The sequence below is a fragment of the Mucor mucedo genome (genome assembly GCF_025094135.1).
Source record: "Mucor mucedo strain NRRL 3635 chromosome Unknown EV154scaffold_93, whole genome shotgun sequence".
Taxonomy (NCBI): domain Eukaryota; kingdom Fungi; phylum Mucoromycota; class Mucoromycetes; order Mucorales; family Mucoraceae; genus Mucor; species Mucor mucedo.
In genome coordinates, this window is record NW_026252377.1 from 139,231 (window position 1) to 166,848 (window position 27,618).

The 27,618-nt window shown below is 35.7% G+C and overlaps 11 protein-coding genes across 11 annotated transcripts; 2 read left to right on the forward strand and 9 right to left on the reverse strand.

Moving 5' to 3' along the window:
- Positions 1 to 126: 126 nt before the first annotated feature.
- On the reverse strand, positions 127 to 2,140 carry EV154DRAFT_324162 (uncharacterized protein). Its single transcript, XM_051594962.1, has 7 exons — positions 2,133 to 2,140; positions 1,840 to 2,045; positions 1,715 to 1,790; positions 843 to 1,653; positions 385 to 772; positions 235 to 331; positions 127 to 158 (listed from the first exon to the last, which is right to left on the reverse strand). Exons 2-6 carry the CDS (start codon positions 1,886 to 1,888, stop codon positions 324 to 326), a joined length of 1,332 nt encoding a protein of 443 aa, XP_051454459.1. The 5' UTR covers positions 1,889 to 2,045; positions 2,133 to 2,140; the 3' UTR covers positions 127 to 158; positions 235 to 323.
- A 1,014-nt stretch (positions 2,141 to 3,154) lies between these two features.
- EV154DRAFT_519057 (base non specific RNase Rh) lies at positions 3,155 to 4,461 on the reverse strand. The gene is made up of 7 exons (XM_051602697.1): positions 4,303 to 4,461; positions 4,122 to 4,247; positions 4,042 to 4,060; positions 3,848 to 3,988; positions 3,677 to 3,785; positions 3,562 to 3,608; positions 3,155 to 3,496 (listed from the first exon to the last, which is right to left on the reverse strand). The coding sequence occupies exons 1-7, from the start codon at positions 4,400 to 4,402 to the stop codon at positions 3,280 to 3,282; spliced, it is 759 nt and encodes a 252-aa protein (XP_051454460.1). The 5' UTR covers positions 4,403 to 4,461; the 3' UTR covers positions 3,155 to 3,279.
- Positions 4,462 to 4,463: 2 nt separating this feature from the next.
- Positions 4,464 to 5,165, reverse strand: EV154DRAFT_605161 (uncharacterized protein; the record flags this gene model as incomplete). The annotated part of the gene is made up of 2 exons (XM_051607454.1): positions 4,464 to 4,899; positions 5,059 to 5,165. 2 exons carry the CDS (start codon positions 5,163 to 5,165, stop codon positions 4,611 to 4,613), a joined length of 396 nt encoding a protein of 131 aa, XP_051454461.1. The 3' UTR covers positions 4,464 to 4,610.
- A 1,199-nt stretch (positions 5,166 to 6,364) lies between these two features.
- Positions 6,365 to 7,842, reverse strand: EV154DRAFT_519064 (uncharacterized protein; the record flags this gene model as incomplete). The annotated part of the gene is made up of 5 exons (XM_051602698.1): positions 7,787 to 7,842; positions 7,672 to 7,732; positions 6,905 to 7,606; positions 6,598 to 6,830; positions 6,365 to 6,519 (listed from the first exon to the last, which is right to left on the reverse strand). Coding segments are annotated over exons 1-5 (1,106 nt in total), but the record flags the coding sequence as incomplete, so codon positions are not given.
- EV154DRAFT_519067 (acyl-CoA N-acyltransferase) lies at positions 7,843 to 9,357 on the reverse strand. Its single transcript, XM_051602699.1, has 7 exons — positions 9,305 to 9,357; positions 9,178 to 9,207; positions 9,072 to 9,097; positions 8,783 to 9,004; positions 8,628 to 8,717; positions 8,426 to 8,575; positions 7,843 to 8,364 (listed from the first exon to the last, which is right to left on the reverse strand). The coding sequence occupies exons 1-7, from the start codon at positions 9,339 to 9,341 to the stop codon at positions 7,930 to 7,932; spliced, it is 990 nt and encodes a 329-aa protein (XP_051454463.1). The 5' UTR covers positions 9,342 to 9,357; the 3' UTR covers positions 7,843 to 7,929.
- On the reverse strand, positions 9,350 to 11,727 carry EV154DRAFT_519070 (uncharacterized protein). The gene is made up of 7 exons (XM_051602700.1): positions 11,489 to 11,727; positions 11,175 to 11,416; positions 11,040 to 11,096; positions 10,467 to 10,972; positions 10,321 to 10,412; positions 9,685 to 10,258; positions 9,350 to 9,614 (listed from the first exon to the last, which is right to left on the reverse strand). The coding sequence occupies exons 2-7, from the start codon at positions 11,400 to 11,402 to the stop codon at positions 9,464 to 9,466; spliced, it is 1,608 nt and encodes a 535-aa protein (XP_051454464.1). The 5' UTR covers positions 11,403 to 11,416; positions 11,489 to 11,727; the 3' UTR covers positions 9,350 to 9,463.
- Positions 11,728 to 15,150: 3,423 nt separating this feature from the next.
- EV154DRAFT_519072 (uncharacterized protein) lies at positions 15,151 to 16,637 on the reverse strand. Its single transcript, XM_051602701.1, has one exon. It carries the CDS (start codon positions 16,597 to 16,599, stop codon positions 15,334 to 15,336), a length of 1,266 nt encoding a protein of 421 aa, XP_051454465.1. The 5' UTR covers positions 16,600 to 16,637; the 3' UTR covers positions 15,151 to 15,333.
- A 2,878-nt stretch (positions 16,638 to 19,515) lies between these two features.
- Positions 19,516 to 20,381, forward strand: EV154DRAFT_324515 (Ndufa8, NADH-ubiquinone oxidoreductase complex I 19kd subunit). The gene is made up of 4 exons (XM_051594965.1): positions 19,516 to 19,632; positions 19,724 to 19,992; positions 20,047 to 20,179; positions 20,268 to 20,381. The coding sequence occupies exons 2-4, from the start codon at positions 19,748 to 19,750 to the stop codon at positions 20,355 to 20,357; spliced, it is 468 nt and encodes a 155-aa protein (XP_051454466.1). The 5' UTR covers positions 19,516 to 19,632; positions 19,724 to 19,747; the 3' UTR covers positions 20,358 to 20,381.
- Positions 20,382 to 21,079: 698 nt separating this feature from the next.
- EV154DRAFT_469627 (26S protease regulatory subunit 10B) lies at positions 21,080 to 22,529 on the forward strand. Its single transcript, XM_051597827.1, has 3 exons — positions 21,080 to 21,284; positions 21,351 to 21,470; positions 21,533 to 22,529. The coding sequence occupies exons 1-3, from the start codon at positions 21,176 to 21,178 to the stop codon at positions 22,495 to 22,497; spliced, it is 1,194 nt and encodes a 397-aa protein (XP_051454467.1). The 5' UTR covers positions 21,080 to 21,175; the 3' UTR covers positions 22,498 to 22,529.
- EV154DRAFT_519093 (mitochondrial carrier domain-containing protein) lies at positions 22,525 to 24,209 on the reverse strand. The gene is made up of 2 exons (XM_051602702.1): positions 23,674 to 24,209; positions 22,525 to 23,594 (listed from the first exon to the last, which is right to left on the reverse strand). The coding sequence occupies exons 1-2, from the start codon at positions 23,861 to 23,863 to the stop codon at positions 22,546 to 22,548; spliced, it is 1,239 nt and encodes a 412-aa protein (XP_051454468.1). The 5' UTR covers positions 23,864 to 24,209; the 3' UTR covers positions 22,525 to 22,545.
- Positions 24,210 to 24,989: 780 nt separating this feature from the next.
- On the reverse strand, positions 24,990 to 25,944 carry EV154DRAFT_566848 (uncharacterized protein; the record flags this gene model as incomplete). Its single annotated transcript, XM_051605981.1, has 2 exons — positions 24,990 to 25,477; positions 25,536 to 25,944. 2 exons carry the CDS (start codon positions 25,942 to 25,944, stop codon positions 24,990 to 24,992), a joined length of 897 nt encoding a protein of 298 aa, XP_051454469.1.
- Positions 25,945 to 27,618: the final 1,674 nt, after the last annotated feature.

Below are 27,618 nucleotides of genomic sequence, written 5' to 3' on the forward strand. Positions count from 1 at the left end.
TAAATCGCTATATTGTCATATTTTAGTTTTGTCGTACAATGATTTTTATAATCATGCGATCAATCAAAATTACCACTCTATATTTTTCACATGGTTTTTATCACTATCATTTTTTTCCACATGTGTCAAGATGGCTTCCACTTTGGTAGGGAGAATGTCTGTTTAAAAAATTTCAAAATTTACATTTAGCCGATAATAACAGCTATACTGAGTTTGCGTCACAGATTTTTTTACCTATATTTACGATGCAAATAGGATCCGAAAATTTTTCAAATTGATCACCTCTTGTATTTGATGGTATAATCTTTGGCAATCTGCCCTTGTTAGATTCCTTGATTTTTTTTTGAATAAGTTTATCCGTCCCAGACATTATATCTTCTTTACCAAATTGAAAACTGAGAGCTTCGTAAGGACCTTTTACAACACGTGTCAATAATCTATAAAAGCCTTGTTGTTTATCAAATGATTTGAGCCATTTTTCAACAAGCTTCAGTAGTACTAAAGCATGGTGAGCTTTAGTATAGTCTTTGGTAAATGAAATCATCAATGTTGTCAATTTTGCCTTGTTTGTGTTCTGAAATAAATCATTCAATTTATCCGTAAAGAATGCTTCTTCCTCCAGAAATTCTCCATAAATATCGGTAATGGTGATTGATTTAAGGGCACGGATTTCCTCGTTCTCTAAACTGTATTTTTTGTACCGCAAATCCTGTAGCTGCTTAAATGGTCTATAATTTAAAAATTCTTGAAACGGCGCCAGATTCAATATATCCTGTAGTTAAAAGGTCAGTTTCGTCAGTACCCTGTTAAGAAATTGTATAAAGTGTGGCTTTTTCAGTTACCTCGTCAGAGATCTTGAAGTTACCTTCTGGATCATATATTCGCCGCATCCATTGTGGAAGTCCTTTTGTGTTACCTTCATTTGTCAATATATCCGTCAATTTGTGGACATTTGTTAGCGATAGGGTGTCACACTTTTTTTCTACGATTGCTTTGATCCTTGTCTGTTTTTCTTTTAATTCAAAAGGAAATTTAAAACTAGCTGATTTCAATGATTGTGGAACATATTTGCTGTCGATTGATGTCAAAGAAGGATACTGAGCTGAAGACAAATCCAGATTTACAAATATTTCTCCTTCAGCAAAGTTTAGTGAGCACATGGCGTACTGTCTACCATATTCCACTTCAATATTTTTATAGAAATATCTATCGTCTGATTGAATACATCGAAATAGAGATTCGAGCTGAGTAAAAAAAAGCAACCTATCAGGATGATTGTATTTACTGATAAGGCCAGCGGAAATAAAGAGAGGGCGGATTAATTTTTCTTGAATCTCATAGTTCCACCCTGTAGGCAGCGTGAATGCATAACAAAAATCTGACTTGGAACATTTTAAGGCTTTTTCCCATTCATTCATTTCATCTTGTAAGAACTTCACCACTTCTGAGGTTATGACATTATCAAGCATATCGGATTTAGAAACCCTTTGTGGTGCTTTCAAAAAAACGTTGTTAAGCTCCATAAAGATATTGAGAACGCAACAAAGATCTACATCATGTTTAAGCTGCACTTCTCCCACTTCTGATTTTCCTCTAGCTATAACAACCTCACTGACTGTATTATATACGATTGAAGGAAATTTGACATATTCTCTAAATAAAACGTTCAGATTTTTAAAAAATATATATTTTTAATGTGATGAAGTACGCTTACTTTTTTTCGTAATCCCAATCACGGTTATGGTCGTCATTGCTAATACTCTTTGACACCGTTTGTATACAATCAAATCCTGTTTTGTGTTAACGTCAATTCAATATAGAGTGTTATTTGATTTTTACCAAAGCTGATACAGTGTTTATACCGAGAAAAATCACAGTACCCTTCCATATTTTCCGTCACTTGTAGAAAAAGAAGAGATCCAGGTAAAGGAGGTCAAGGTAATCAAAATTAAATTTATTTGTTCCAATGTGGCTCGGAAGACCTGCAAATGTTCCTAAAATAGGGCTCAGGCACAAGCGCGAGGAAATATTAGCTGCGCCCAACACTGTGAATGTTTAAAAGGGCCTTATTTTTAGTTCTAATAAATGTTGTTCTTTTAAGTCAATTAAAAAAATATTGCGCGTATTCTCACCCGATAGTGTAGAATTTATTTTAAAAACTTGTGAAAGAGAGATATGATAGCAAGAGCAATTCAATTTGTAATACGTTGTACCACTTTCCTTTGGTTTAAATATGATAAGGTTTATCAATTTTTAAGGAATTACTCTTTTTCTTTCTCACGCGTTTAATTCGACGAGGGTTCTCTTTAGGACAACGAACTGGCCATACTACTAATTTTCTGCTCATTTATAAGGGTAATTTGAGTTCGCACATAGGTTCTCATCGACAGCTTATATGTACAATGAAGATATATTAAAGAACTGTCCTTTTGAAAATGATGTGTCAGCAGAAAGTGGTTCTTTATTTTTGCAACAAGATATACGAAAGAAATCAGACGGTTGTGTATGTTTGATAACGGAATAAACAACGTAGCTGAAGTTGGAGCATAGTTTGATTCGACACGGCTATAATATTCTTTGTGATGATGATAAATTCGTCCAGTGACTTGATGATAGCACGATATATTTCCGGGTACCATGGATCTAAAACTTGTTTCAAGATTTCTTATGAGTTTTGATACAAGTGGAATTGTTGATTATACAATGAGGTGCGGGATCATTGATTTGATCATTTATCTGTGTATACGAGAATCGTAAATAGAAGGGCAGAATGACGCACAAACATGTTAGGCAAAAGTGCGCTTAAAAGAATGATCCATAATCGAGATCGAGTATTTTATTATAGAGGTTAGTTTTTATGCACATGTTACACTGCAGTTTTTACAATCATATATCTACGCTTGTCAAAATCTTTAAAAGTTAGACCACGGAAAAGAGATGACAAGATCACTGAAAAGCAATGTGAACATGGTAACATAACAATGGGATTACATGTTGATAATGTGATGAGGGAATTAGAAAAATTAGCCAAGGTACCATATTTTTTCTCTCTAAATCACAGTGTTTTTAAAGAATCAGGCAGCCCGTGACACTACCTTATTTATCGTCAAAAAAATAAAATAAAAAAATTTACATGATCATTGTGACACAACAATGCTTCATTTTTATAGGTGCATATTTATTTAAAAGAGAGAAAGGCCGCATACGGCCTTAATTTCCTTGTTATTGGTATTTTCACAGAGTGTGCTGTTTCAGATACATAAACGGGGACGGGGTATGTTATTTTTTAGGATAGTAGACGGCGCCACGACAATTACCGGCACGTTGAACGTTGGTGATTTCATACTTGTCTCGACCACGCACGTAAAAATTAAGCGATATCTCTGAGAGTTGGTTTCCGTGACAATCCAGTTTGACATTAGCTCCGTAAGTGGACTTGATGGCATCTCGGATTGTTTCGACATTATAGTGACGGCCAGGTGATACACCATTTAAACTAAAGAGGGGTGTGCGTGTTAAATAAAGTGGGAAAGCTGACCTAACATTAATTATTTGGTTTACTTTAATGCACCAAATAGATCAAATCTATCACGGAGATCAAGCACTTGCTGATAAATGTAAAAAAGATTAATTCTTCACTGCTGACAAAAAAAAAAAAGAATAGCAGATAAAATACCTCAAAATATTCAATGACGTCTTGGTATTTCTTATAAGTGGGACCGTAGCAAGTAGGACGTAGTGTGCTTACACACGTGCCATGTTTGGTCCATTCATGTGACCAAAACCTAATATTATGCAGAACATAAAGTTTTAGATAAAGAAAATTGAATCCCGAATCTAAGCTTACCAATTGTTATCGCCCTTATTACTCGGCCAAAAGGTATTCATGCGACCATACATGGTGGAATTCATGTTGCGAACAATGGATGCAATTTGGTTCGTGTTTCTACTATTGTCACAGCCACGACCAGGTGCCATACGACCAGAACTGAGTTGGATTAGTTTAGAAAGGTTTAAACATCATTCCTATATTTATATTACCACGTATCAGGCCATAAACCTTTTTTAAATAATAAAAACGTTAGCTAGATAGCTACAAAGAGTTATGTAGATAATCTTACCGTGAATGGTAAATTCATCATTAGGACCAAAGCCAGGCATCCATTGGAGAGCAAGTACGACGAGGCCGTACTTTGGTGAACAGCATGCATCCACCGATCCAGTCCAATGACATGATAAGGTCGTTGCTACGATCTCTTTTTTAATTTTTCTCGCTGCTATGCGATTTAATTCACAACTTACTGTCACAATAATCAGGTTCAGAGAGAGAATCTGTACCTTGAATTATTAATTGCGCAGAGGTAAACCCCACAAGGGCAATTAGAGATGTTAAAAGTTTCATGAAAAAAAAAGGTGATTGAGGGGGGAGGAGTGAGAGAGGGCAGCAATTTTTATTAAGTTTTGATTTTTTGATTTTTATAGAAAAGAAAAAAGCGGGGTGTCCATAGTGAAAAGAGTGAGTAGGTAGTGTGGTGCGTGGAGTGGGAGGAATAAATAATTATTTCTATTTACAGATGTGATTTTTATGGTGTGTGTGTGTGGGGATTTGTCTATGATTTTTCTTCGACGTTTGTGGTATCTTTTCTTCTTTTGACAATGACAACCTTTTTGTTAAGGTTAGGATTGGCTTTCTTTTGCTCATCTTCCAAGAATGCGGATCGGTCGTTTTGATCGTAGGCTGGACAGGGTAATAAAGTGGGACCTGCCACCGTAAGCACAGCTCCCACTGCAACCGCAACAAATAAATTCGAAGTAATTTGTTGCTTCTGTGAATGATTTAAATGTCGAACCTTTGTCCACATCTCTCTCGACTCGTTATTTTGGGTGAAATGTAAGAAACTGTTTTTTCCAAAGAGAAACCAAAAAAAAAAAAAAAAAAAAAAATCTATTGTTTATTATCCTTCAAATTTTTATGTTTTGAAAGCCCTTCCCTGACTAACGAACGTTTTTTTATCGGATGTTTAATATTCTAAATTGATGACGGGGCTGGGCACTTACGATTTACTTATATACCCGAATTTTTGAGCGGTTTTTGAAAGTAGTGGGCTGCTTTGCTTTTGATTTTTAAGCAGAGGGAAAAAACTAGAGGGGAACAGGCTACACATTTTTGATGGGCAAAGCAACCATGGAGCTTCTGAACCGCTTTTTAAAGCTAATGACTACATTTATTCTCGCGTTAGAACAAACGCCATCTAATTTTTAGGTCTTTTGGATGAGCCTTTGGTCCCTAAATAAACTTAAATATCCAATAAAAACTTTACATATGCCACTTATTCTCAGTCAGTCTTTCACTTAGTTTGTAAAAGTTTTCGATTCTCAGTCAGCTTCTTTATTTCAAGCCGAAAATCACCCACTTAATCTGTAAGATATTTTGATTTTCAGTCAGATCCACAGTCTCATGTTTACTTTAAATCCTACAATTATATTAGACCATTGGCAAGAACCTGGAAGCTTAAGACAGACAGTTTTTTTCTTCTACAAACAAAAACTAAATAGAACCTAAAACCTAAAGCCTTGAACCTAAAATTGATCCTAATAGTAATATATCCACAAACATCTCTTTTAGAGCCGTGTAAAGCATACACATCAAATTAGATTTTTTCTTTCTTTATTCCTTTGTTCACCAAAAGAAAGGAAAAAAGAGGACGGAAGTATCGTAAAAATAAATAGGTATAAATGATACTTAATCTATTTTAATTAAGTTTGTTGACAAAAGATCTATTCAAGTATCAAAACGTGGTTGATTATATTTGAGCTGATCGTGCTGACCTTTGGTTATCTTTTCCTTTTGTATCTAAGTATTGGTTTTTTGTACATACACTCTATATATGTAAACATTTTGGACCATAGAAATTCCAATACGTCTTTTGACTAAGCTAATTTAATTAGTATTGAGAGAAAAGTTGGTTATCATGTAAATACCCTTAGATATCCATATGGGTAACGAACTTTTGACAAAATGGAAGTAATACCAATATCTACGTCTACTAGGAGTCTCACCATTATTACCGGAAAAATTAGGGCTTGGGTTTAAAAACAGACAGTAGAACCTATCCTTATTCAAATAATTTATACTTTGCATTCAAACAAATTATGTGCCTCTAATTTTATAGTATTCGTCCGCCTTTAAAAAAGACTATCTAAACCACTTTTTTTTATGAAACGGGAATATTCGAAGTGACAATAAATTTCTCATCCTGACAGTGAACATCAAATATTTACTGAACATTCTCCTTCACATAAACCCTTACCTACAAAAGAAAACCCAATAAAAACAGACCTACATATTTCTCAAAATCATGGATGAATCTGATAAAAGTGATATCTTTCTAGTTTTTTATTTTTTCTTTGAAAAAAAAAAAGAACTTGGTATTGTTTTAATTAAGTGCCTTTTCCTCTAATTCTTTTTGACGTTCTAAAGCAGCTTTTTGAGTTTTTCTCTTTTGTCTTTCCTCGAATCTAAAAAAAAACAAACAAACACCTAGGTTAGCCCCTCCATAAAATAATACACAAACATTCTGCTTCTGCTAAACTTACGTTTTACGGTTTTCGATGATACGATTGATAATACCTTCTGTGGTGATGGTAGAATTGGGCGTATCAATCTCGGTATAGATACCCAATTTCTTGGGCAAAGCATAAGGGTCTTTACCATCCTGATCCTTTTCTAAATGACTGTTACCATGGGCAACCACGGCTACCTTGTATTCTCCACTCAAGAGTTCTTCAGTGACACTATAAGGAGCACCAATCACTACCTCATCCACATACTATGTTTTAGAAAAAAAATCATAAATTAGTTCTATGCAATAGATATTTGGAGCCATTGTAAGCTATATTTTACTCTGCAGGCCAAGACACTGAGTGCACGTTCATGCAAATTCATCAAGGGATAGTTGGATCCCTTGATGGCATTGACAGTTTGATCATCGTGTACACCGACAATTAAGAAATCACCCAAGGCTTTAGCACGTTTCAAAAACTCGATATGACCGACATGAAACAAATCAAAGGTACCATCCACATACACAACTTTATCTGAAGGTTTAGGTTCACGACCCTCTGAGAACTGAACAATTCTTCTCGAGGTAGGCAAGAAATGCGAGACAGTGGCCTTGGTAGTACCATCTGTGCTGAAAGGAGTTAATTCACTGGTATCGAATGAAGTGATGGCAGAGGCTGCTGCTGTACGTTTATGATGATCACGCGTCATGAGAAGCATACGACCCACGAGTTCTGTAGTGGATACACCCACAGTACGTTTACACTCCTTGTAAAGTCCGGCGTCTTTCACTGCTTGATAACAATCCGTACCGTCAGCCATGGTGGTGATATCATCACCGTGCACACAGAAGTCAATATTATGTTCTTCTAAACATTCGACTGTGGTGTTGTATGGTGCGTCAGGGACTACTTCGTCTACCCATTTACAGGCTGCTACAGCCGCATATCTTTCTTGTTCGTTCATGACAGTAGGGCCCTTGTTCTTTTCAATCTCGGCGTCGGAATGCACACCAACAACAAGAATGTCACCCATGGCTTTAGCCTTTTATTATTGTTTCTTTTTATAAGTACAAAGTGTCTATATATAGTGTGTGTGCTTTGTAGTACCTGTCGTAAAGCGTTAGCGTGACCATAGTGCATCATGTCAAAGCATCCATCGACCCACACTCTGCAGAAAAAGGGGAATGAATAAAACGTGTTTAATAGAGTTTGCCTTGTTTACCTAACAGGTTTTCTTTCAGTTGAGTTGGACATTGTGTGTATGTATAAAGAGAAAGAAAAAAGGGAGAGAGAGAAAAAAAGAAAAAAGGTCACGGGTGATTTTATAAGAAAAAATAAGCTGGGGGTGGAGGGGAAAAGAGAGAGCTATTTCCAGCGAATGTTTTCAGGATCTAATTTACGGCCCAACTTTATATTAAACTCAATCAAAGTATCATGCAACATTTGATCCGAGATACAGATATTCTGTTGTCGATTCACGCGTTGACGATAAGCAAGCAAGTTTAGCCTCGATAAGGTCACAATGACATCTTCTTCATGGATACATGTTTCCTTTGATATTTCCTTAATTGTCACCTCACCTCGAAAATGCAGTAAGGTAGTCATGATGGTGGATGCCCAGTACGACTGGTAACCAAGACTACCCAGAGGCGATAAAGGTTTCTCGGGACTGCCAATCTTGCCTTGATGTTTCGAGAGTTCATAACTTAGTTCGATCAGTAATCGACCATACCCTTTCCGTTGATGTGATGGTAATGTCATGATACACGCCAAATTATACCCATCATACGAAATCTTTTCCTGTTATATTATTTGCATTAATTACCCAAAAAATCATAACTACTTCCGTTATACTTTGTACCTTGGAGAAATAACCCACCATTTCATCTATCGATTTATATTTACTATTTTGTTCTGTCAGCACATAAAATTTAAATCCATCTGTGTCGTAATATAACGTTTTATTATCCAGAAATAACTTTGCCATCAAACACAAGTTTTGACAGTACATCTAAAAGCATATGTCAACTTCACGTGCTTTTCCCAGCTCATAGGAAACTTACTTTGTGTTCATGCCCGTCAATTTCATACACCTTGATTTTACCGTTAACATAAATCACTTTCCCGGGCGGTTTTCTCGCTTTACATGTTGTCTAAAATCATTAGTGGTGGAAAAGACAGTCAGGGTCATGGTTTGTCGGTGGTTCTTTGTTTATACCTTGTGATGAGCGAGTTGTGATTCCTTATTCATATACCTTAGGCAGAGCTCGCAAATATACAATTGTTCAATAAAGGAACCGAACTCATAAGGATAAGGAGAATGATACCAGGCACCCATTTCATACGAGCCATAAATGACTTTATTGACATTGGGATCAGGTACAATCGATGGGTCGGTTATTGGTGGCGTGGTTGCTCTGCGTATAATTTTCTTTTCTTCCTAATAAAAAGAGAGAGAGACGGTTTTGTATTATAGAAAGGTAAAAAAAAAGGTTAAAAGTGTTTACCTCTGCTTTTAGGGATGCCTTTGAATCTATTGCCAAAAGTACATATAAAAAAAAGGAGGGGATGTCAATTAAGGACAAAGACGAAGAAATAAAGGTGTCAATATACTTGAGGTTTTCATCCTTTTTTTGGCGAGATCTGTACAAGAAAAAACGTTTAATTCGCGTTATTTTTAAAACTGGCGACTTTGAACAGCTATTTTTTTTTTTTTTTTTTTTTTTTTTTTTTACATTACGTTCAGGTTCATGCAACGTCCTCTTTCCTCTAGTCATCGGGAGTATTCTTTTTATGTTTCAATGAATGAAAACAAAAAAATTATGTTTTTATTTTTTTATTTAAAAAAATTTAGTTGCCTTTTTTGGAGGGTTGTCCCACACAAAAAGAAGAGTCGTATTTACTCTTCCTTCTTCTTTTCAAGACCATTCTTTTCATATTCCATCAATTCATTAGCAATAGCTTCGACCACATGATGAAGGTCAATTCTAGCTTGTTGCTCACTTTCACCACGTAACTCAGAATAGTACTTGATCTTGGGTTCAGTGCCACTATTATTACGTATAAACATGTTTAGTTCTTACACACATATACACATACATACGCTCTATTGTAATTTACCTGGTACGGATAGTAAAGACTGTGTTATTAGCTAAACGGAAAGTGATCATCTCAGAAGAAGCAGATACAGGTAAAGTAGGTAAATGATCCTCAGTGGAAGAATCATAACCCACAGTTAAATCTCTTACACCCGTCACCGCATGTCCTCCAATCGTCTTGGGATAATCTAATTTTCCTTCCGCATCATAACGAATACGTTCAAAGATCTTTTGAATCTTGGGCTTGTCATGACAAATGAAATAAGAATTCTCAGAGACAAAGTAACCATACTTTGCATACAATTCTTCTAAATAGTCATTGGCAGTGATACCACGCTTATAAAGTTGGGTGGCCCACTCAGCAAAGAAAGCTAATGCACTGACACCATCTTTATCCTTGACAATATCACCAATGGTAAAACCAATGGCTTCTTCATAAGAAAAGATCACTTCTAATCCACTCTTTTCGAGATCCATGGCAGTGTTACCAATCCATTTGAATCCAGTAAGTGATTCAACAAACTTGAACCCTTCGACTTCTCCCATACGAGCCAAAAACTTGGATGACACTGTACTAGCCACCATGGCTAACTGATCTATGAAGCCCTCGTCTTTAGTATCATTTAAACATTACTTTACATATAATTTTCCTTCTTACCAGGAGTTTTGCCAGCTTGAATAGCCTTTTCAAAAGAAGCGGCACCCAAAATAGATCCGATCTGGTTACCAGTAAAGATAATCCATTCGCCACTATAAAGAAAATGGTGAGTGATTTAAAATAAACAGAAAAAAGGCAGCACGTACTTTGATTGCTTTTCAGCAATGGCAAGTCGATCAGCATCAGGATCATTGGCCAAAATAATATTAGCACCAGCCTTTTCAGCCGTCTGGATAGCTAAATTCAAGGCACCTTTACCTTCTTCAGGGTTAGGAAAAGCGACGGTGGGAAAATCGGGATCTGGCACCACTTGTTCCTGCACTTGCACAAACGGGGGTAACTGGAATGCATCAAAGGCACGGACAGCAAAGGGGGTACCCACACCGTGCATTGCAGTATAAGTAAACTTGACACCCGTAGTCTCATTGTCGTTAGGGAATTTACATAAAGCCTTCACTTCTTCAAAGTATTGATCAATCACACCTTGGTCTGTAGGGTCACTGACAAGATCACTGGTGGAAACCAAGTCTTTATCCCAACCCCAAGGTTGTAAGTTCTCAAGAATTGTTTGTGCAATACCTTCATCATGAGGAGGAATAATTTGACATGCGTTTTCCCAATATACTTTATATCCGTTATCATCCTTGGGATTCTATCACAAGAAATATACATGAGTGATACAAAATTATAAACCAATGATTATGCTTTGTGCAACATACGTGGGAAGCAGTAATCATAATACCACCTGCTGCGTGTAATTTCTTGATAGTATAAGGCTATTTTTGATAAATATAGAATGATTTAGTAAAAAAAATATAGGTGACCCCGGTATATTTTTTTCCTTTTAACTTTACCACTAAAGGTGTATGGACCAATTCCTTGTAATACCACACCTTGAATCCTCGTTGAAGAAAGGCAAAAGCAGTTAAACGAGCAAAATCAAGCGAATGATGACGATGATCATGACCAATCACAATACCTCGTTCTTTAGCGTCTTGGACATGTTCTTCGATATACACAGCGAGACCTTGAGAGGCTTGAAGTACTGTCAAATCATTCATTCTAGCAAACCCAGCTTCCATTCTAGCACGAAGACCTACAACAGTACTTTGTTTAAATCACCTTTTACTATTTATTTTTTATCAGTTTTTTTTTTTTTCACTCTTACCTGCAGTGCCGAATTCAATACGGGTAGAGAGACGTTTTTGAAGTTCGTCGGTGTTATTGTTCTTTTGAAGTTCGAGAATCTCGTTACGAGTTTCTTCATTCTAAAGAAAGTATTAAAAAGACAGAGTTCATATGGTTGTCTGGCTTATCTTACTTGGTCTACAGAAAGCCATTCTTGCACGAGTGCGTCTAATGTTTGAGCCATGTTGTCAATGAGAATAAATTTGTCAATGAGATAAAAGAGTAAAAAAGGGAATATGCAAGGGAAAAAAAGATGTATGTGCGTCTGCGTGTGCGTGTGTAACACTGGGACAGTCACTAATCATGTCTCTATAAAAGACAGTTATAATTATTTTGACTATCCAGCCAACCGCATTTGTCCATCAAAGTTTAAAAGGTCAACGATCATAAGACACTACTCAACTCGAGTTTTTTTTTTTTTCCGAGAAGCATAAAAATCAACGACAAAATACTTTAATGAATAGACTATTAATTCGGTATCCTTTTAAAATAGCCCAGATGCCCGGGTCTTGCTTTCCTTCTGAACTTACTTGAGAATACTTGATTTTACTGCAGAAGAGATATTACTTTAGAGGAGATGAAAATCTTAACTCGTTATATTTGTTTAGGTGTTCAATCTTCAAGGATGGAACACTGTTCATCAATTCTTCCTGCAAGCATGATGAAAAAAAAAAAAAAGACAGATTAACTGTTGTTACATATTTAAAAATTACTAGATTTGCATTTATCCGCATCAGCCAATAAAAAGTTGATAAACTATAAGCGACTACTGTCTTTATCATTGCCAAACAGCCGAACAAACCCCTGTGATGATTAAAATATTTTTGTTGTTGTTCTTCTTGATCCCAAACTTTGAAGATATTTCCAACAGGATACGCTTGTTCAATATATTGATGATACAAAAACTCGTCGAGATTTGGTATTGGAAAATACAATCCCTTCCAACTTAAACCACATTAATGTATGCTTGACTATAAAAATATCAATGCTTGCTGTCGTTCCATCCGTTTCTTCTTTTAAAATGCACAGTCGGCATATTTCAATGTCGTTGGCTCCACCCCTGTGGGTTTTTTTGCAACTACATATTCATTCATATGATGCCATCTATACATACAGCGTTTTTTATAACGCGCGGTCGACAATGACCTTGGCCTGAAGCTTAAAGATCCCATCTGACAGGAGTAACCAGATGTATAATTAAGGATCCGAGGAACTTTATTTGGCGAGAATAGAAGAGCTATGATATGGAAATGAATGATGATGTTCGTCATGATCTGATGCTTAATGTAGGGAGAAGGGGGAGAACCCCTTGAATCTGATATCATTTCTTGGTTGCTGGAAATGAAATCACCGTCATCATCGCGTTTAACACCGGAAACTATAGCAAATCTAGCCGATAACGTCAGTATCTACCTCTCGTCACCGCCGGCTGTCGTGAGTCCATTATGTCATCAATCCGCTAATCGGCGATTGTAACTTAATACACATAACCAACCGCAGCAATCGTATTTACTACCTTACGAACCAATACAATTGTAGTTACTCCGGATTGACAATTGTAAAACATATAAATAGCTTCAATTATCAATCAATAAACATGATCTTTATTCTCCTCTAAGAAGTTATTCACATAAGTCAAGACAGACCTAACCCTTCTGACTCGGTATTTAAGCACCGTCCTCAAGCTTATTTTACGGCTCAAGGATTGGTATCGAGTTAAGCACCGACCATCACTGTCTAAGGTAAATGTTATCTCTCAGACGAAATAGCACTCCTATGGTACTCCCTCCAATATTGCCAGCTCAGTAATGAAGAAAAATCTCTGACACTACCACGGTCTTAGAAGCTACACATAGATTATAGGTATATCACCAATTTTTTACGGGTGGGCTATGAAGAAGAAGAAGAATATAAGAAGCAAAAGGACTTTGGTTAACCTACTTATACTCGCGTTCTTTTACACAAACACATTCTGTTTAAATTAGTCACAAAGAAGATTACATTATGACACTTGACTATACAGTAAATATTCTTTTTTTAATTGTTTGTAAATACTGTGGTTATTAGCTATTACGTTGTTTCTATGGTAAAGTTTATAATTGTCTGCCAGTATTAATCGGAAGCCGATGCTAAGATCTCCCTATCTCAAGCTGCAATTGCTACGCAGACAACTTCTCCACACTAAATAAAAAATTTAGCACTCAAAATAAGATAGAGTAGATACCAATACCATTCCTTAGCTAACCTTGGAAAAATGAGAGCAACAAGAAGCCCTAAAAGAAAGGGAAAAGAAGCATACGGAGAGCCAGTAGGAATGAACCCAATGTTACAAGAAAAAAACCATTACATATCATTATAAATACAAAACAGAAGTCAAGATACAAACAATTGTACAACTGGAGACATGGGACACCGATGAATTGATGACTTTTATTTAAGTTAGGGTGATTCTGATGATTAAAGCACACGAAATTTACTAATCAAAATGATTATACTCCTTTGCTTAAAAATCTTTGCCAGACCATGTTTGTAATTGAGCCCATTACAGTTCCTTTAAAAAATAACACCGAGTTGCTATATATTCCAAGCAACCAAATAAAATCAACTTGGATTCTTATCCTTTACATTAATATGTCCCGCTGCACCCGTTTAAATGTTCATTAGCAAGTCTTAATCTTTGACAATGAATCAGAAAATCCATCTTATATTGTCCTTGGCTTATATTAAAAATCTAGAAAAGATCTTTCTGATACGGCCTTCAGCTCAATTGTTTTTAGCGGATTAAAAGCTTTCTTGGATAATACTACGGCTTACAAGGTTCATTAAACGCCAAGTATTGGAGCAGTAGAAAAGGTTATTCTATTCGAACAGTAAAATCACCTAATAACTGCAGTTCATCACAAGCATTATACCTGTAAATATCTTCCCCAAAGCGGGTAATAAGGGCCTATCAAGCATAGCAATCACTATTTATTTGGCAAAGCCACGATAAAGCTCAAACATACAATATATATACACTACTTTTTTTTAGAGCAAAAGAAATTTATTGTTTTAATATGTGTACAATTGTATTTCATTGTATATATTATAAGGGGTGTTTTAAAGCAACTCCTCTTGTCACAAAGAAAGAACTATTCGTGTAAGACCGAGTAAAGTATTGTTCAAGTTCTCCCTTTTTTTTTCCGATTTAAGACCACCATGTCTTTTTTTTTTATCCCATATTGGCTTTGAAAAGAGATGGAAAGAGTGATAGAGACTCACTCTCTCTTATTTTCTTATTTAAGACCACCATTGGATGATTTTCAACGTGGTCCTGAAAATAGTGTGTGTTGTAGCTGGAACCGCATTCCCGATATACCATAGTTGTCTCTTGACGAGTTTTCTTGTGAGTTTGTATAAACTTTGCATTTCTTAAGGAAATAGGAAAGCTCAAATGAAAAGTGTCGTATTTATAACCTTTTTTGACTAAAAAAAAAGAAAGAGAAAAAAAAAATTGTTGTCATTGTCCATTAAGTGTCTTTATTTAGCGTAACTATAGAAACCACAATGAATAGTGTTACACGAACATGACATTTTTGACAAAAAGGACAAGCCGGGTGATCAGCAAAAATCGTTATTTTATTGTTTGTGCCGATAGTGATATTATGATGATAAAAATGATGCACGGTAATTATTTTATTTATAGAAAAAAAAAATAACGTGTCGCGTAAATGTCTGTAAAAAAAAAAAAGGGTATGATTTATATAAAAGAAAGGACGGCTAAAGAAGAAGATAAGGGATATATGCAGACGTTAAGGTTGGAGGGGGGAAGAGAGAGAGGAAGGATTAATCTTCAAACAAGCTCTTTTCAGGTTTAGTGGGTTCATTGACATCTTGTACTGCAATAGAAAATTCATCGGCGGGATCAAAGCCATCCTCATCATCATTGTCCGAGAATAATAGTTCATCATCATTAAAAGGATAAGAAGATACTTCGTGTGATATTAATGGTGATGGGGTTGATTTCTTTTCATTTTCGAATACTTCAGATAAACCATCATCGTCATCATCAGCAACAACTTGCGAGTCAGGAGAGTAAGAAAGAAGTGGACTTGATTGTTGAGTGTCTTTATCCACGTAAATCTGAAATTTCTTCTGTGGACCAGTATCCACCAATTCATCTGGACGAACCAGCGATGAACTCATGATATACTGTGTATTTAAATCATCTCGATAAATGGCCAACGGGGGATTATTTTCCTCATCATCATCGTCATCATCATCATCCTCATAGTCATCGCGAAAGATAGTACTGGGAGAAGTGGTAGTTGGACTATAGGTGTTTAAAGGTTTAATCTTCTTTTTTTGCAATGCTCTTGCTTGAACAACACGAGCATCCAGTGATCGTGGTCGTGTCTCACAACCTTCATTTTCATCCACAAAGACGCGAACAGGTTCCTCTTTACGCTCAAGAAAGGTATCAAGGACACCTTGTGCCTTCTTTTGACCACTCGAATTACTTGAAGTTCTCTTCAGATTATTTGTTGCATCAGTGTCACTTTGATTGGTCGAGTTGCTCGCAGTTCGTTTGATTTCAAATGGATTGCTAAGACGTTGGTTATTATTTGTTTTGCTTTTGTTGCCAAAGAAATTATCAATGTTCGTAATTGGATGACTGGAGGTATTCTTAAAGCTGCCTGGTTCAGGTTGGCTACTAAACATGAGGTCGCTTGGATTCCTTTTGATGCCAAAGGGATTCGTTCCATTTTGACTAGAGTTGGTCAAATTACTTGAAGTTCTTTTGAGGCCAAGGGCGCTATTTTGACTACTGCTGACCAAGTTACTGGAGGTCCTTTTGAGACCAACTGCACTGTTTTGACTACTGCTGATCAAGTTGCTTGAACTTCTCTTCACGTCAAAGATATTAGCGTTATTTTCGTTTACTCTTCCTTTTGTGGGGTTTCCGAACGATGAAGGTCTGTCTTGACTATTTTCATTCTCTTGAATAAAGGTCTTCATTTTAGGTAAAGGCTTAAAGAATTGGTCGATTTTTAAATTGCTGGCAGCGTCAAACTTAGGTTTGGTTTTGGGTCTGCGTGCCGCTTGTGGCATTTATGTAAAGAAAGTGTGTTGGAAAAAAAAAAAAGGGTGTGAATAAAAAAAGTGGGGTGGGCCGTGAAAGCGTAGCAAGCCTATATCTTTTTTTTTTTTTTTACGCGGCGATGATTTTTTTTTTAACGGGTTCCGCTTTTGTACACGGGTCACACTGTTGATAGAGAAAAGCCAAAAAGAATCTAATCGTGCATATATTGGAACAGACTATCTTTATTTCTTTGTTTAAAGTTGATGCGTATCACTGTATCAAATGAAGATAATATCATTTTCATAGTAGAGTATCTCTGTCCTGAGAAGAATTGATTGTTTTAAGTATTTCTCAGGAACAATTCTTTAATCAATTGATAGTGATTAAATGGCAAAGCTATTCATGATATAAAGGAATGCTTTAATTAAAGTGGCTTAATAAATATTCTTCTATTGATATAATTCAATGGCTTTTTATGTCAGATCCCCCTAATAAAAGATGAAAACCTTAAGTAAGAGTTACAGGACAAGCAGTAAACTTGGCCCAGCCGTACGAAACTCGCGCAAGTGTGCTAGGGGAATTAAATATCCGCTGTACTATAGAATGACTTGAAAGTGTTTAATAAGTAGCTACTATGTATAACCCAAGCTAGAAGAAGATAGAGGCACTGTTAGTTTAAGATTACATGCTGTAGCGAAGTTGCATCTAACGGATGTCTGCAGTCTTTCTTTCGGACAACCAAAAAAAAATATAAAGAAAAAAGCATCTCCTTATATACCCGAATAAAAAAAGAATGACGTCAGAGTTTTCCTTTGGCTTTTACATGCGGAATGACCTTACTTGGTAGAGATACAAAAGACCGAACAGTGTTGAAACCGCGGCTATAGAAACATTTCTAAGTTTCCTTGTAATTTGCATCGTCTTGAGCTAGCTGTAATACAAATTTCGCGTTAGTATGAACATAAACAGATGTGATAGAGAAAAAAGTTATATCACTTACCAATTAATCAGATAACACCCACTGGACACTGGGGGAACAGCTCCAATAGGCTATACATCATGAAGTAATGCTTTAAAATGATAAAATAAATTGTAAGACTGACTTTTTGCATAGAAAATATATAAAAATTATCATACCTGTGGCAGTGTAAGACACTGTTTGTAACGGAAACCAAATTCTAGACTGCCTTCTTCCTCCGATAGATAAATCTTGTATTGGTACCAACCCCGGCATCAGTAAAAACCTTTTGCCTCCATTAAAAAAAACCTTTCATGAGGAAAAAATTGGGCAGTACAAAAGGAAAAGATAACCAAAGGTCAGCACGATCAGCTCAAAAGTAAACAACCACATTTTGATACGTATTTTGTCTACAAAATTAAATAAAATAGATTAAGTATCATTTATACTTGCTTATTTTTACAATACTTCCGTCTTCTTTTCCCCTTTCTTTTAGTGAACAAAGAAATAAAGAAAGAGAAAAAAAAAATCTCAAGAGGCTTTTTTATAAGTGAAAAATAATAATATATCAAATCAAATGTTGTTAGAGACGTCATTTTGTATAATAAGGGGTTTCGACGACAAGTTGAGATAAATAGTTTTTCTACCTTGTGATGGTGGGAACCAGGTTTATGATTTTGATTTGATGTGTATGTTTTACATGGCTCTAAAGGAGGTGTTTGTAAATATATCACTATCAGGATCAATTCAGGTATTAGGTTTTAAGTTATATTTAGTTTTTGTTTGTAGAAGAAGAAAAAAACTCTCTGTCTTAAGCTTCCAGGTTCTTACTAATGGTATCATATAATTGTAGGATAACGTAAACATGAGACTGTGAATTTTGACTGAAAATCGAAATATCTTACAGATTAAGTGGGTGATTTTCGGCTTGAAATAAAGAAGCTGTCTGAGAATCGAAAACTCTTACAAATTAAGTGAGAGGTTGACCGAGAGTAAGTGGCATATGTAAAGTTTTTATTGGACATTTAAGTTTATTTGGGGACCAAAGGCTCATCCAAAAGACCTAAAAATTAGATGGCGTTTGATCTAACGCGGGAATAAATGTAGTCATCAGCTTCAAAAACCGGTTTAGAAGCTCCATGGTTACTTTGCCCATCAAAAATCTGTAGCCTGTTCCCCTCTTGTTTTTTTTTATTTTTGAAGTGTCATATTTTTATGGATTTATTAAGAGATATTCTATATTAAAAAAAAAAGAACCCGATATCTTAAGCCAAAGTAAATACTCTTGAAATATAGTAACGAACACTGTATGGCATCGAAACTGCGAGAAATGATTCTGCTGGTAGAAGTGGTTATGATATTTCTTCTTTCTCAACTTCTTGTGTAAGTTATGATGTTGTGGTGGACAATCTACAAATGATCACTTGCAGCTGCCCTGACTTCCGCCTTGACAATATCCCATGCAAACACATGTATTTGTTGAAGTGTGATATGTCTTGGTTGTCTGTATTTGAAGGTAAAGATAAATACTATTGAATTCTTTACGGCTTCATTTCTTTACCAACCTTAAATTGAATAGTTTCTTTCGATCTCACTTTCTCAACCATTCCCCAAAGCTCGCCTGATAGCTCAGCTCTTCTTACTCCAACTGAACAAGCTCCTCTCACCGCTCCAAGCAATTCTTCAATAGATTTTGACACTCTGCTTTCCAACATCCATAAACTTAAGCGCCAGTAATATACTTTGACCGAAACTGAGCTCGAAGAATTAACGGCTTCAATCACTGGTTTCTCTCTCGTATAAATTCTACAAACATTCCTTCCAATTCTAATTTTACTATACAAAGATAACAAAAAAAAAGTTAATAATAAACGCTCTGTCCAAAAATCAAAAGCAAAGCGGTCCTCTACTTTTAAAAACCGCTCAGAAATTCGGGTATATAAGTAAATTGAGAAAAAGTGTTGCGTCACTCAATTCAATTTTTTGTGTTGTTTTGGGCGGGCAGGCAAAAAAAAAAAAGAAGAACCCCGGATAGGAATAAAGACATAGTTGTAACTTTTGTGTGTGTGGACTTTTTTCTTTTAACAAACACCAATATAAAAAAGTAAATTAAAGCAGACGCACGTCAAAAAAAAAAAAAAAAATCCGTAATTGTTAACGTGTCTTTCTTTTTTTTTTTTATAAATGAAAAAAAGGTTGTTATATTAATTTATAAAAAGATGTCTGCTCAACAAGAAGCTACTTTTACACACACCAAATTCGTTGATCCCACTCCTCTTCCTGCTTCAGTTCCCCATGTTGAGGAAATCGGTGCCACTTCAGCACCTTTAAAGAGTGCTTCATTTTTCATTGGACAATACTGTAAAGAATATAACGATGATTTCATGCTCTGTAAGAGCGAGAACAATGATCCTAAGCATTGTCTTACCGAAGGCAGAAAGGTCACTCGTTGTGCCATCAACTTGTAAGTTAAATAGATAAAGACACTTTTCTCACCATTATTGACTCGCATTCATAGGATCACCAAGCTTAGAGAAAATTGTGGAAAGGAATTTGAAGCACACTGGCAGTGTTTGGAAAAGAACAATCAGGAATTCTACGCTTGTCGTACTCCTGAACGTACTTTCAATACCTGTGTTTTTGAGAAATTGGTAAATTGATACAGTAGAGATAACAAGAGAGAAGGAGAGGGGGAAAGGTTATATAGCAGAAACTCATTCTATTTATTACTTTTTAAAGGGTTTGGAAAAGAAGATTCCTGGTTCCCCAGAAGGACAAGAACAAGTCCACAACAAGAAGGATCCCGTTATTAGAACTCACTTGAAGTAGATATTTAAATAAATTCAATAATTCCACCCTCTTTTATTGTTCCTTCTTCACATCTTGACGGCTTGTGGAACACCCTTGTCTGCCTGCTTTTTTTCTTTCTTTCTCTGTCTTTCTTTCCCCATAAAACTCCATCCCTCCGTTAGTGCTGTAGGTGGGAAATTATGTGCCTGAAAATCATTGCTTTCTGTATGTGTGGCGTAAATCATCTCCAGTCTCCGTATACTTTTACACGATACTTGTTTTACTCATGTCTAAAGGCTATACTGTAACTCATGATATAACATGCCTTGCGTTGTTTGACAGAGCACTGGCACATTGCGACAAGACATTCGCATAGTAACCAATCAGTTGTTATAGTAAGACCTATTCTAGTTACAGACAATTGAATAGCAACAGATATTGAAAATGAATACAACTGTTGCCTTAAAAGCTTCTGTTTTCAAACAATAGCCTTTTTCTAAAAGACGTGCTCTAATCAAAATTCCATTGCATTACTGTTTAAAGCCAATTCTTAATTACACAACAAGGTAGTTTAATCACTAAAATAATCAAAAACCGTTCAAATCATGCCCTTTAAACCTTTTGATGTTTTAAAGATATGCCAGAAAATCAATGCGAGCTGAAAAAGAGAGTGCGTCTTTTTAACTCAGAAAGGGAAGGCGGACTTTTGCAGAGTAAGGTGGGTGACGTAGCGTAGACCTTTTTTTTTGCGTTGTTGGCTACGCGTCCTACATTTTTAAATAAAAAAAAAATAGTGCGCTTTGATTTCATATCTTTATTTCTTTTTTGTACCAGTTGTGCTTGAATTATAATACATCATGTCTTCAAGCTCGTCAGCTCCTGAACAAGATCCCAAAACTAAAGCCTTGAACGGCTACAGAAGAAGACTTTTAGAACATCGTGAATTAGATGCTAAACTTAAAGAGAGTATGCAAAAAAAAAAAAAAAAAAGGTGCTCTTAAGCTGTTGTAACTCATGCTTTTAACTTGATAGTGCGTCTTGGATTGAGAACTTTGGATAAAGAATATGATAAATCTGAAGACGATATTAAAGCATTGCAAAGTGTTGGTCAAGTTATTGGTGAAGTATTGAAGCAATTGGATGATGAGCGTTGTAAGTAGATTGAACTTTATAAGAGCCAAAAAAAAACAGTGTGACTAATTAAGAGCTACTAGTCATTGTGAAGAACACCAGTGGACCCCGTTATGTTGTTGGGTGTCGTAATACAGTTGACAAGGAAAAGTTGAAGCAAGGTGCTCGTGTTGCTCTTGATATGACCACCTTAACAATCATGCGTATTTTACCACGCGAAGTTGATCCTCTTGTATACAACATGTCAATGGAAGATCCCGGTAATATCAGTTTCGCAGGTATTGGTGGTCTCTCTGAACAGATCCGTGAATTAAGAGAAGTGATTGAATTACCTTTGATGAACCCCGAATTATTTTTGCGTGTCGGTATCAAACCACCTAAAGGTGTTTTATTATATGGTCCACCTGGTACCGGTAAAACCTTATTAGCCAAGGCAGTTGCTAGTACTCTCCAAGTCAATTTCTTGAAGGTTGTTTCCAGTGCTATTGTTGATAAATATATTGGTGAGAGTGCCAGATTAATTCGAGAGATGTTTGGGTATGCAAAGGAGCATGAACCATGTATTATCTTTATGGATGAAATTGATGCTATTGGTGGTCGTCGTTTCTCTGAAGGTACCTCTGCTGATCGTGAAATTCAACGTACTTTAATGGAATTGTTGAATCAAATGGATGGTTTTGATTATCTTGGACAGACAAAATTAATCATGGCCACAAATCGACCTGATACACTTGATCCTGCTTTACTTCGACCTGGTCGTCTTGACAGAAAAATCGAAATTCCTTTACCCAATGAACAAGGTCGTTTGGAAATCATGAAGATTCATGCTGGTAATATTACAAAACACGGTGATATAGATTATGAAGCTATTGTCAAGCTTTCAGATGGTTTCAATGGTGCAGATTTAAGAAATGTGTGTACAGAGGCTGGTATGTTTGCCATTAGAGAAGAGCGTGATTACTGTATTCAGGAGGATTTCATGAAGGCCGTAAGAAAGGTTCAAGATGCAAAGAAGTTGGAGACAAAGATGGATTACGAAAAGATTTAAATAAATATATATAAAAAAACAAATTAAAACCATTTATTTTTTTTACTTTCAATCCACTAGTCTATCACGTAGTTTACGCGCTTTTTTAACAATTTTTGTGTTATTTGAGCCAGGTACTGCTAGTTTCCATTGAATACACTTGTAGGCCAACCAAGATGCTTCCAAAATAAGATATCCCATACCTATTTCCAACACACCAATACCCCAACCAGGATAAAATGCTTTCCATCCTCCTTCTTCGTACCATGTTCTTTGAATACAGTCGATAAATCCACTGTAGGTTGTATTGACTTTTAATACGCCGCTATCTTGAACCATCAACTTGAAAATGATGGTATCCACGGGATAACTCAATGCTCGTGTAATAATACTGCTGATAACACCGCATGCAATTTCAGGATAGAATGTATGTAGCACAGTGGAACTGCTCTTTTTTTTACTACTACTGGAGGAGGAAGTGATGGAAGAGTCATTACTGGCATCGTTTGAATATTTTTGAAAGATAAATCGATAAATGAATATCAATACTTTCTCAGTGATTAAGTTTAAAATACAGGATGGTATAAAAGTTGACAGGATGTGTCGATTGTTTGCATGAGGAGGCCAGAAATCTTTCAAATCTTGCTTGTACAATCGTATAAAGTCTTGCGGTGTACGTATCACGATTTGGGTAAGTGCTGAGTCGGATTGCACTCGAAGAATAAGAGCATTTCTATACAGTGGGTATAAGGGAATGTTGATGGCTAGTGCTAATCCCATGGACACTACGTTGGCTAATCGATATAAGGACATGCTGTTCTTCTTTGCCGCTGCCGTCACACCCGTCATGACCGTATTCAAACCTGATTCATAGGTTGCGTTTAAGGTCTGACCTATTAAGCCGAGTCCAAATCCCGGATAGAGTCGACGAATGCCACCGTTTCTATAGGCATAAAGGATGGTGGATGCTCCATACATAGGTGTATCTCGTTGGTAGCTATGTAAAGTTGGTAAAGCTTGTAATCGATGTCGAGCTGCTACAATGGGAAAGCATAAAGAATAATTGGCTACCATGGTGCCGATGGCTAGAATAACACCCGATATATTCTCTCTCACTTCTACTTTTTACAACTTTTTTTTGTTAGTCCATGTTAGAAATGTTGAGACGAAGAGAAAATAATGTATATATACGAATACTTTTACGTTCTGACGGTGCGTTATGAACACTCACAGTGGAAACAGTGTCGATTTCTGCACGAGCAATACTTTGTGCCATCCTTCTCAAAGCATTTAACTCATGCTCTTCTTCATGTTGGTTTTCGGCGCTGGATCGGGTTTGGATGGTGCTCCCAAGAGATAAAAGTCCAAGATATGCGCTCAACGTCATTTCCCAACCAAAAAGCAAGAAAAACAAAAAAGAGAACTTATAATTTCTGGAGATGTGAGTTGCCGCATCTACCGGTGTACCAAAATTAAACTCACACCCATCAGAATGTAAATTCTCCAATTATAGCGCTAAAACGAAATACTTGCCCATCAAATGCACTGTAGCCAGTTATAATGAATTTCTTCTATTAGGCTGTTTGATAACTACATATCTAATTAAACTTTTCCAAAACCTGACTACAGCAGTCTGCCATTAGATGATATATTATCTGTGTATAAAACACGGCCTTTGAGGCTTGCACAAACAAAAGTTCCAATTCGCATAAGTTTATAATACACAAACTGCGATAGAGAGTGAGGACAGAAAACAAATATTTGTAACTAGAGGTATTCAATTTGAATAACTAAATTAACATCCGATCACCTTATGCAGGAAAGATGCCACAAATATTGGTGCAGCGGTATTATTTACAAATACAACACGTTCTTCTGGATCACACATACTTTTTATAATTCTTTCTTAACCTTATAGAAAGCCTAAATATTCATTGAAAGACAAGTATAAAAAAAAAATTGGATAGGGACTAGAAGTATCTCTGAGAGAAAAACCAAGCCATTAAGCGGACTTATGTCCATAGGAAAGGAACAAGGTAGTTGGGATAGCGAACCAGAAAATATATCGATGCTATGTGTTTGAAGTCCAAACTTTTTACTGATGTCGAAGCTAGACTCAAGTATAAAAAGACAAAGAATCAAGAACATTTGTACGAACTACAATATAGCAAAACTCCAACTTGTTACAGGGGAGAGAGACGATTAAACTTTCTAAAGGAGTCAAGTGATAACAATTTTAAAGAAGAATCAATTCACATGGTCAAGACACATCTTTTATATATACTTGAAAACGGAAAAAGTCAATTTTTTTTTTTTTTTTTTTTTGGAATTACAAGTTGCTGTTGTCTTTGAGAGACTTGAGAGTAATGGTAATGGTGCAGGACAAAACCGTTTGGTTTTAAAAAAAAAATTAAATATCAAAGAAATTGTTTAAAGTTTAACGACAAATGTCGCGTTCTTTCTGGTGACAACTGATGAAAAGAAAATCTTATATATGGGAACCGTGTTTTATTTTATGAAAAGCCGTACGCGGTATCGATTTTATTTAACAATGTTTCTGCTTCTTCCTTACTTAATTTTAAAATTTCGATTCTTTTAAGAGCATTTTGATACCTGGCTGTGTACTCCGCCAATCGTAACTTCTTCGATGCTGTATCTTTTTGAATACCGATAAATTCTTTAAGATCGACTTCATCTATTTCATCATCATCATCGAACTCCAGCGTTCGCTTTCTTTTTTCAACGTTATTGGGCACTGTATTTTCCTTTAAAGGAGAAGAAGACGACAAAGTGGGATTGGTGGAACAAAGTTCATGGTTGATAATAGGATCCTTATCAGAAATGACATCAACATCTCCTTTGTCATGTTTTTCATTGTCCGAATTTATTTTCTCTGGCTTTTTCGCGGGAGAGATTACAACCCGAGGTGGAACTCTTCTTATCCAAGAACCTATAACCGATCTTAAATCATAGAATCCGGGACATATCTTGTTCAAAGTATCTTAAATTTTTATCAGTATACATCAAACTATGATTTACAAATGTATATAATATAATACCGTCAAAAGCTGAATTGGCTACGTATTTTGTGCCACGGTTTAAAGTTTTGCTAAACAATTCATAAGCATCAGGGTATTGACTGTAGATGAGCTTGTTCAAACGTTCCATCATTTGAGCCTTTGTCCATTTAGAGTCAAAATATAGGCTGGCTTCACTGGCAACCGTGTCTCTGATTTCGCTGAAACTTGATTTCGCTTTTCCATCATATTCAACGAAGGAAAACAACATGGAGGCTCCATTATCCATCAAAAATTCTACTAGTGTGTCCACGCATATCGTATCCTCATTACCACCCGCTTTCGATTCACTAGTCTCTTCGGTCTGCTTTTGTACTGTATTAGATGTCGTGCTTTTAACAGGTATGGATGGCTTAATATTAACTGGTTTTTTGAGTATAGCTCTAGGCATATTGAAGATTATAAAAAATAATGTAAGGAACAAAGAGCGAAATCGTTTGCGCCTGGTGTATTTTGATTTTATCAATTTCCCCAAGTGGGGTTTCAATAACAAATCGATACCATTGGACCATTTTTTTTTATTTTTTTAATTCAATTAAATTGAATTTTCCTATACCGAACGCCCTTAATATGTATGAAAAGATACGAATTAGTTTTTGAAAAAGGAGTTAAGGTAAACACAATATAAAAAAAAAATATAATTAAAAATTGATATACGACATATTAAAATCATAAAAAGGATGTACACACTTACAGATAGTCGTTACAAGAAAGAGTTTTTTTTTTAAAGTCATTTTTACGGAGCTAATTTATGACGGGTCTCTTAGGGACTGCAATTTTTCTTAGGGAAATCCAGGATGCGCGTAATCGTGATGTTGGGATTATGATACTTTAATAGACATCAAAAGGTCAATATAACTTAACGACTTGAAATATATACAAATTATCACAAACAGCAAAGTGTAAACCAGAATATGTGTTTTACAGCTTGCTTTCAGCTACTCGTTTGGACTTTACCTTAATATTTCTGCGTAAGATTAAAATCAAACGAGTTCAAACGCAAAAGAGTGATGATAGAATTGCCAAAATAAGTATGAATCGTTTAATATACATTTATTCGTAAATATTACAGAATTAGACTACTAGAATAAAAAAGATGCGCCCAATATCATTTCATTTTCCCATGTTTAAAAACGTTGCCCATATTACACTCAATGCTAAAAATCAACTCTTTCCTGCTCCTTGTTGTATACACAAACATCTCGTAGTGTATACAAGCACTATTCTGTGAGCTACTTTAGCGAAGAAACTCGAAATAGCTATTTTGTGTCACCTCACGTACACGCGGTTTACACGCAGCATCTGCATTAACAAATGATAAAAACAACTTATAAATAATATCACAGCTTACAATGCACGCATGGTCCACACATGCTTACTGCAATATGTTCACATTGTTACAAATCAATTACTTCTGATTTGATAAAAAAAATATAAAGTATACAAAAAAACAATGTTACGATAGGTACGATTATAAGTCCTTGTTACTTTATTTGACTGAAGTTTTAACTATGAAATAATGGGTTCTATTTATACTCTTTTGAAAGCTGACTGTTATTAGAATTGCTAGTCCATAAATTTACCTTGACTGTTGAATTCTACATGAATTCAAGGGTACGTTGTCGTCGACAGATTGCTTCAATGATTTCTAATAGTATTTTCTATCGGCTCTTCCATTGTATTCAATGTGTCAGAATTCCAAATTTGGATAATTTATATAAATTTGGATTACCGATGATTTCTATTGTATGTGCTGTCGTATTTCCTCCAATAAAGATCGTATAGAATGACCTTCAATATGGTTAAATTATAATATTCGAGTGGTACTCTCATATTACCAGTATAATCTTGTTACAGATTATATATTGGGGATTATATTATTATTGGTTGTTATGACTCTCTTTAATCTGTTACTGAAGTATCAGCAAATGAGAAATTTTCACCTAATAATTCGGGCCAATCAATATGATAAAATATTGATTGACTTGAGACCATATAATTCTAATTGCCATGTTTCAGAAGATAGAAACAAGCCACTACCTATTCTTTACCAGATTCAATCTCC

Excerpts from the sequence above, each read along its gene's own strand:
- EV154DRAFT_324162 (XM_051594962.1), bottom strand. The coding sequence starts at position 1,888 with ATGGAAGGGTACTGTGATTTTTCTCGGTATAAACACTGTATCAGCTTT. Across the intron at positions 1,654-1,714 it reads GATTGGGATTACGAAAAAAA|AGAATATGTCAAATTTCCTT; the intron begins GTAAGCGTACTT and ends CGTTTTATTTAG. Across the intron at positions 773-842 it reads ACTTCAAGATCTCTGACGAG|GATATATTGAATCTGGCGCC; the intron begins GTAACTGAAAAA and ends TTTTAACTACAG.
- EV154DRAFT_519057 (XM_051602697.1), bottom strand. The coding sequence starts at position 4,402 with ATGAAACTTTTAACATCTCTAATTGCCCTTGTGGGGTTTACCTCTGCG. Across the intron at positions 4,248-4,302 it reads TGAACCTGATTATTGTGACA|CAACGACCTTATCATGTCAT; the intron begins GTAAGTTGTGAA and ends AAGAGATCGTAG. Across the intron at positions 3,497-3,561 it reads GATCTATTTGGTGCATTAAA|TTTAAATGGTGTATCACCTG; the intron begins GTAAACCAAATA and ends ACCCCTCTTTAG.
- EV154DRAFT_519067 (XM_051602699.1), bottom strand. The coding sequence starts at position 9,341 with ATGACTAGAGGAAAGAGGACGTTGCATGAACCTGAAC. Across the intron at positions 8,576-8,627 it reads TTGACGGGCATGAACACAAA|ATGTACTGTCAAAACTTGTG; the intron begins GTAAGTTTCCTA and ends ATATGCTTTTAG. Across the intron at positions 8,365-8,425 it reads TGGTGGGTTATTTCTCCAAG|GAAAAGATTTCGTATGATGG; the intron begins GTACAAAGTATA and ends ATAATATAACAG.
- EV154DRAFT_519070 (XM_051602700.1), bottom strand. The coding sequence starts at position 11,402 with ATGGAAGCTGGGTTTGCTAGAATGAATGATTTGACAGTACTTCAAGCC. Across the intron at positions 10,413-10,466 it reads ATTGCTGAAAAGCAATCAAA|TGGCGAATGGATTATCTTTA; the intron begins GTACGTGCTGCC and ends TTTTCTTTATAG. Across the intron at positions 9,615-9,684 it reads GTCTTTACTATCCGTACCAG|TGGCACTGAACCCAAGATCA; the intron begins GTAAATTACAAT and ends ACGTAATAATAG.
- EV154DRAFT_519072 (XM_051602701.1), bottom strand. The coding sequence starts at position 16,599 with ATGCCACAAGCGGCACGCAGACCCAAAACCAAACCTAAGTTTGACGCT.
- EV154DRAFT_324515 (XM_051594965.1), top strand. The coding sequence starts at position 19,748 with ATGTCTGCTCAACAAGAAGCTACTTTTACACACACCAAATTCGTTGAT. Across the intron at positions 19,993-20,046 it reads ACTCGTTGTGCCATCAACTT|GATCACCAAGCTTAGAGAAA; the intron begins GTAAGTTAAATA and ends TCGCATTCATAG. Across the intron at positions 20,180-20,267 it reads CCTGTGTTTTTGAGAAATTG|GGTTTGGAAAAGAAGATTCC; the intron begins GTAAATTGATAC and ends TACTTTTTAAAG.
- EV154DRAFT_469627 (XM_051597827.1), top strand. The coding sequence starts at position 21,176 with ATGTCTTCAAGCTCGTCAGCTCCTGAACAAGATCCCAAAACTAAAGCC. Across the intron at positions 21,285-21,350 it reads AGATGCTAAACTTAAAGAGA|TGCGTCTTGGATTGAGAACT; the intron begins GTATGCAAAAAA and ends TTAACTTGATAG. Across the intron at positions 21,471-21,532 it reads GCAATTGGATGATGAGCGTT|TCATTGTGAAGAACACCAGT; the intron begins GTAAGTAGATTG and ends AAGAGCTACTAG.
- EV154DRAFT_519093 (XM_051602702.1), bottom strand. The coding sequence starts at position 23,863 with ATGACGTTGAGCGCATATCTTGGACTTTTATCTCTTGGGAGCACCATC. Across the intron at positions 23,595-23,673 it reads CGCACCGTCAGAACGTAAAA|AAGTGAGAGAGAATATATCG; the intron begins GTATTCGTATAT and ends TGTAAAAAGTAG.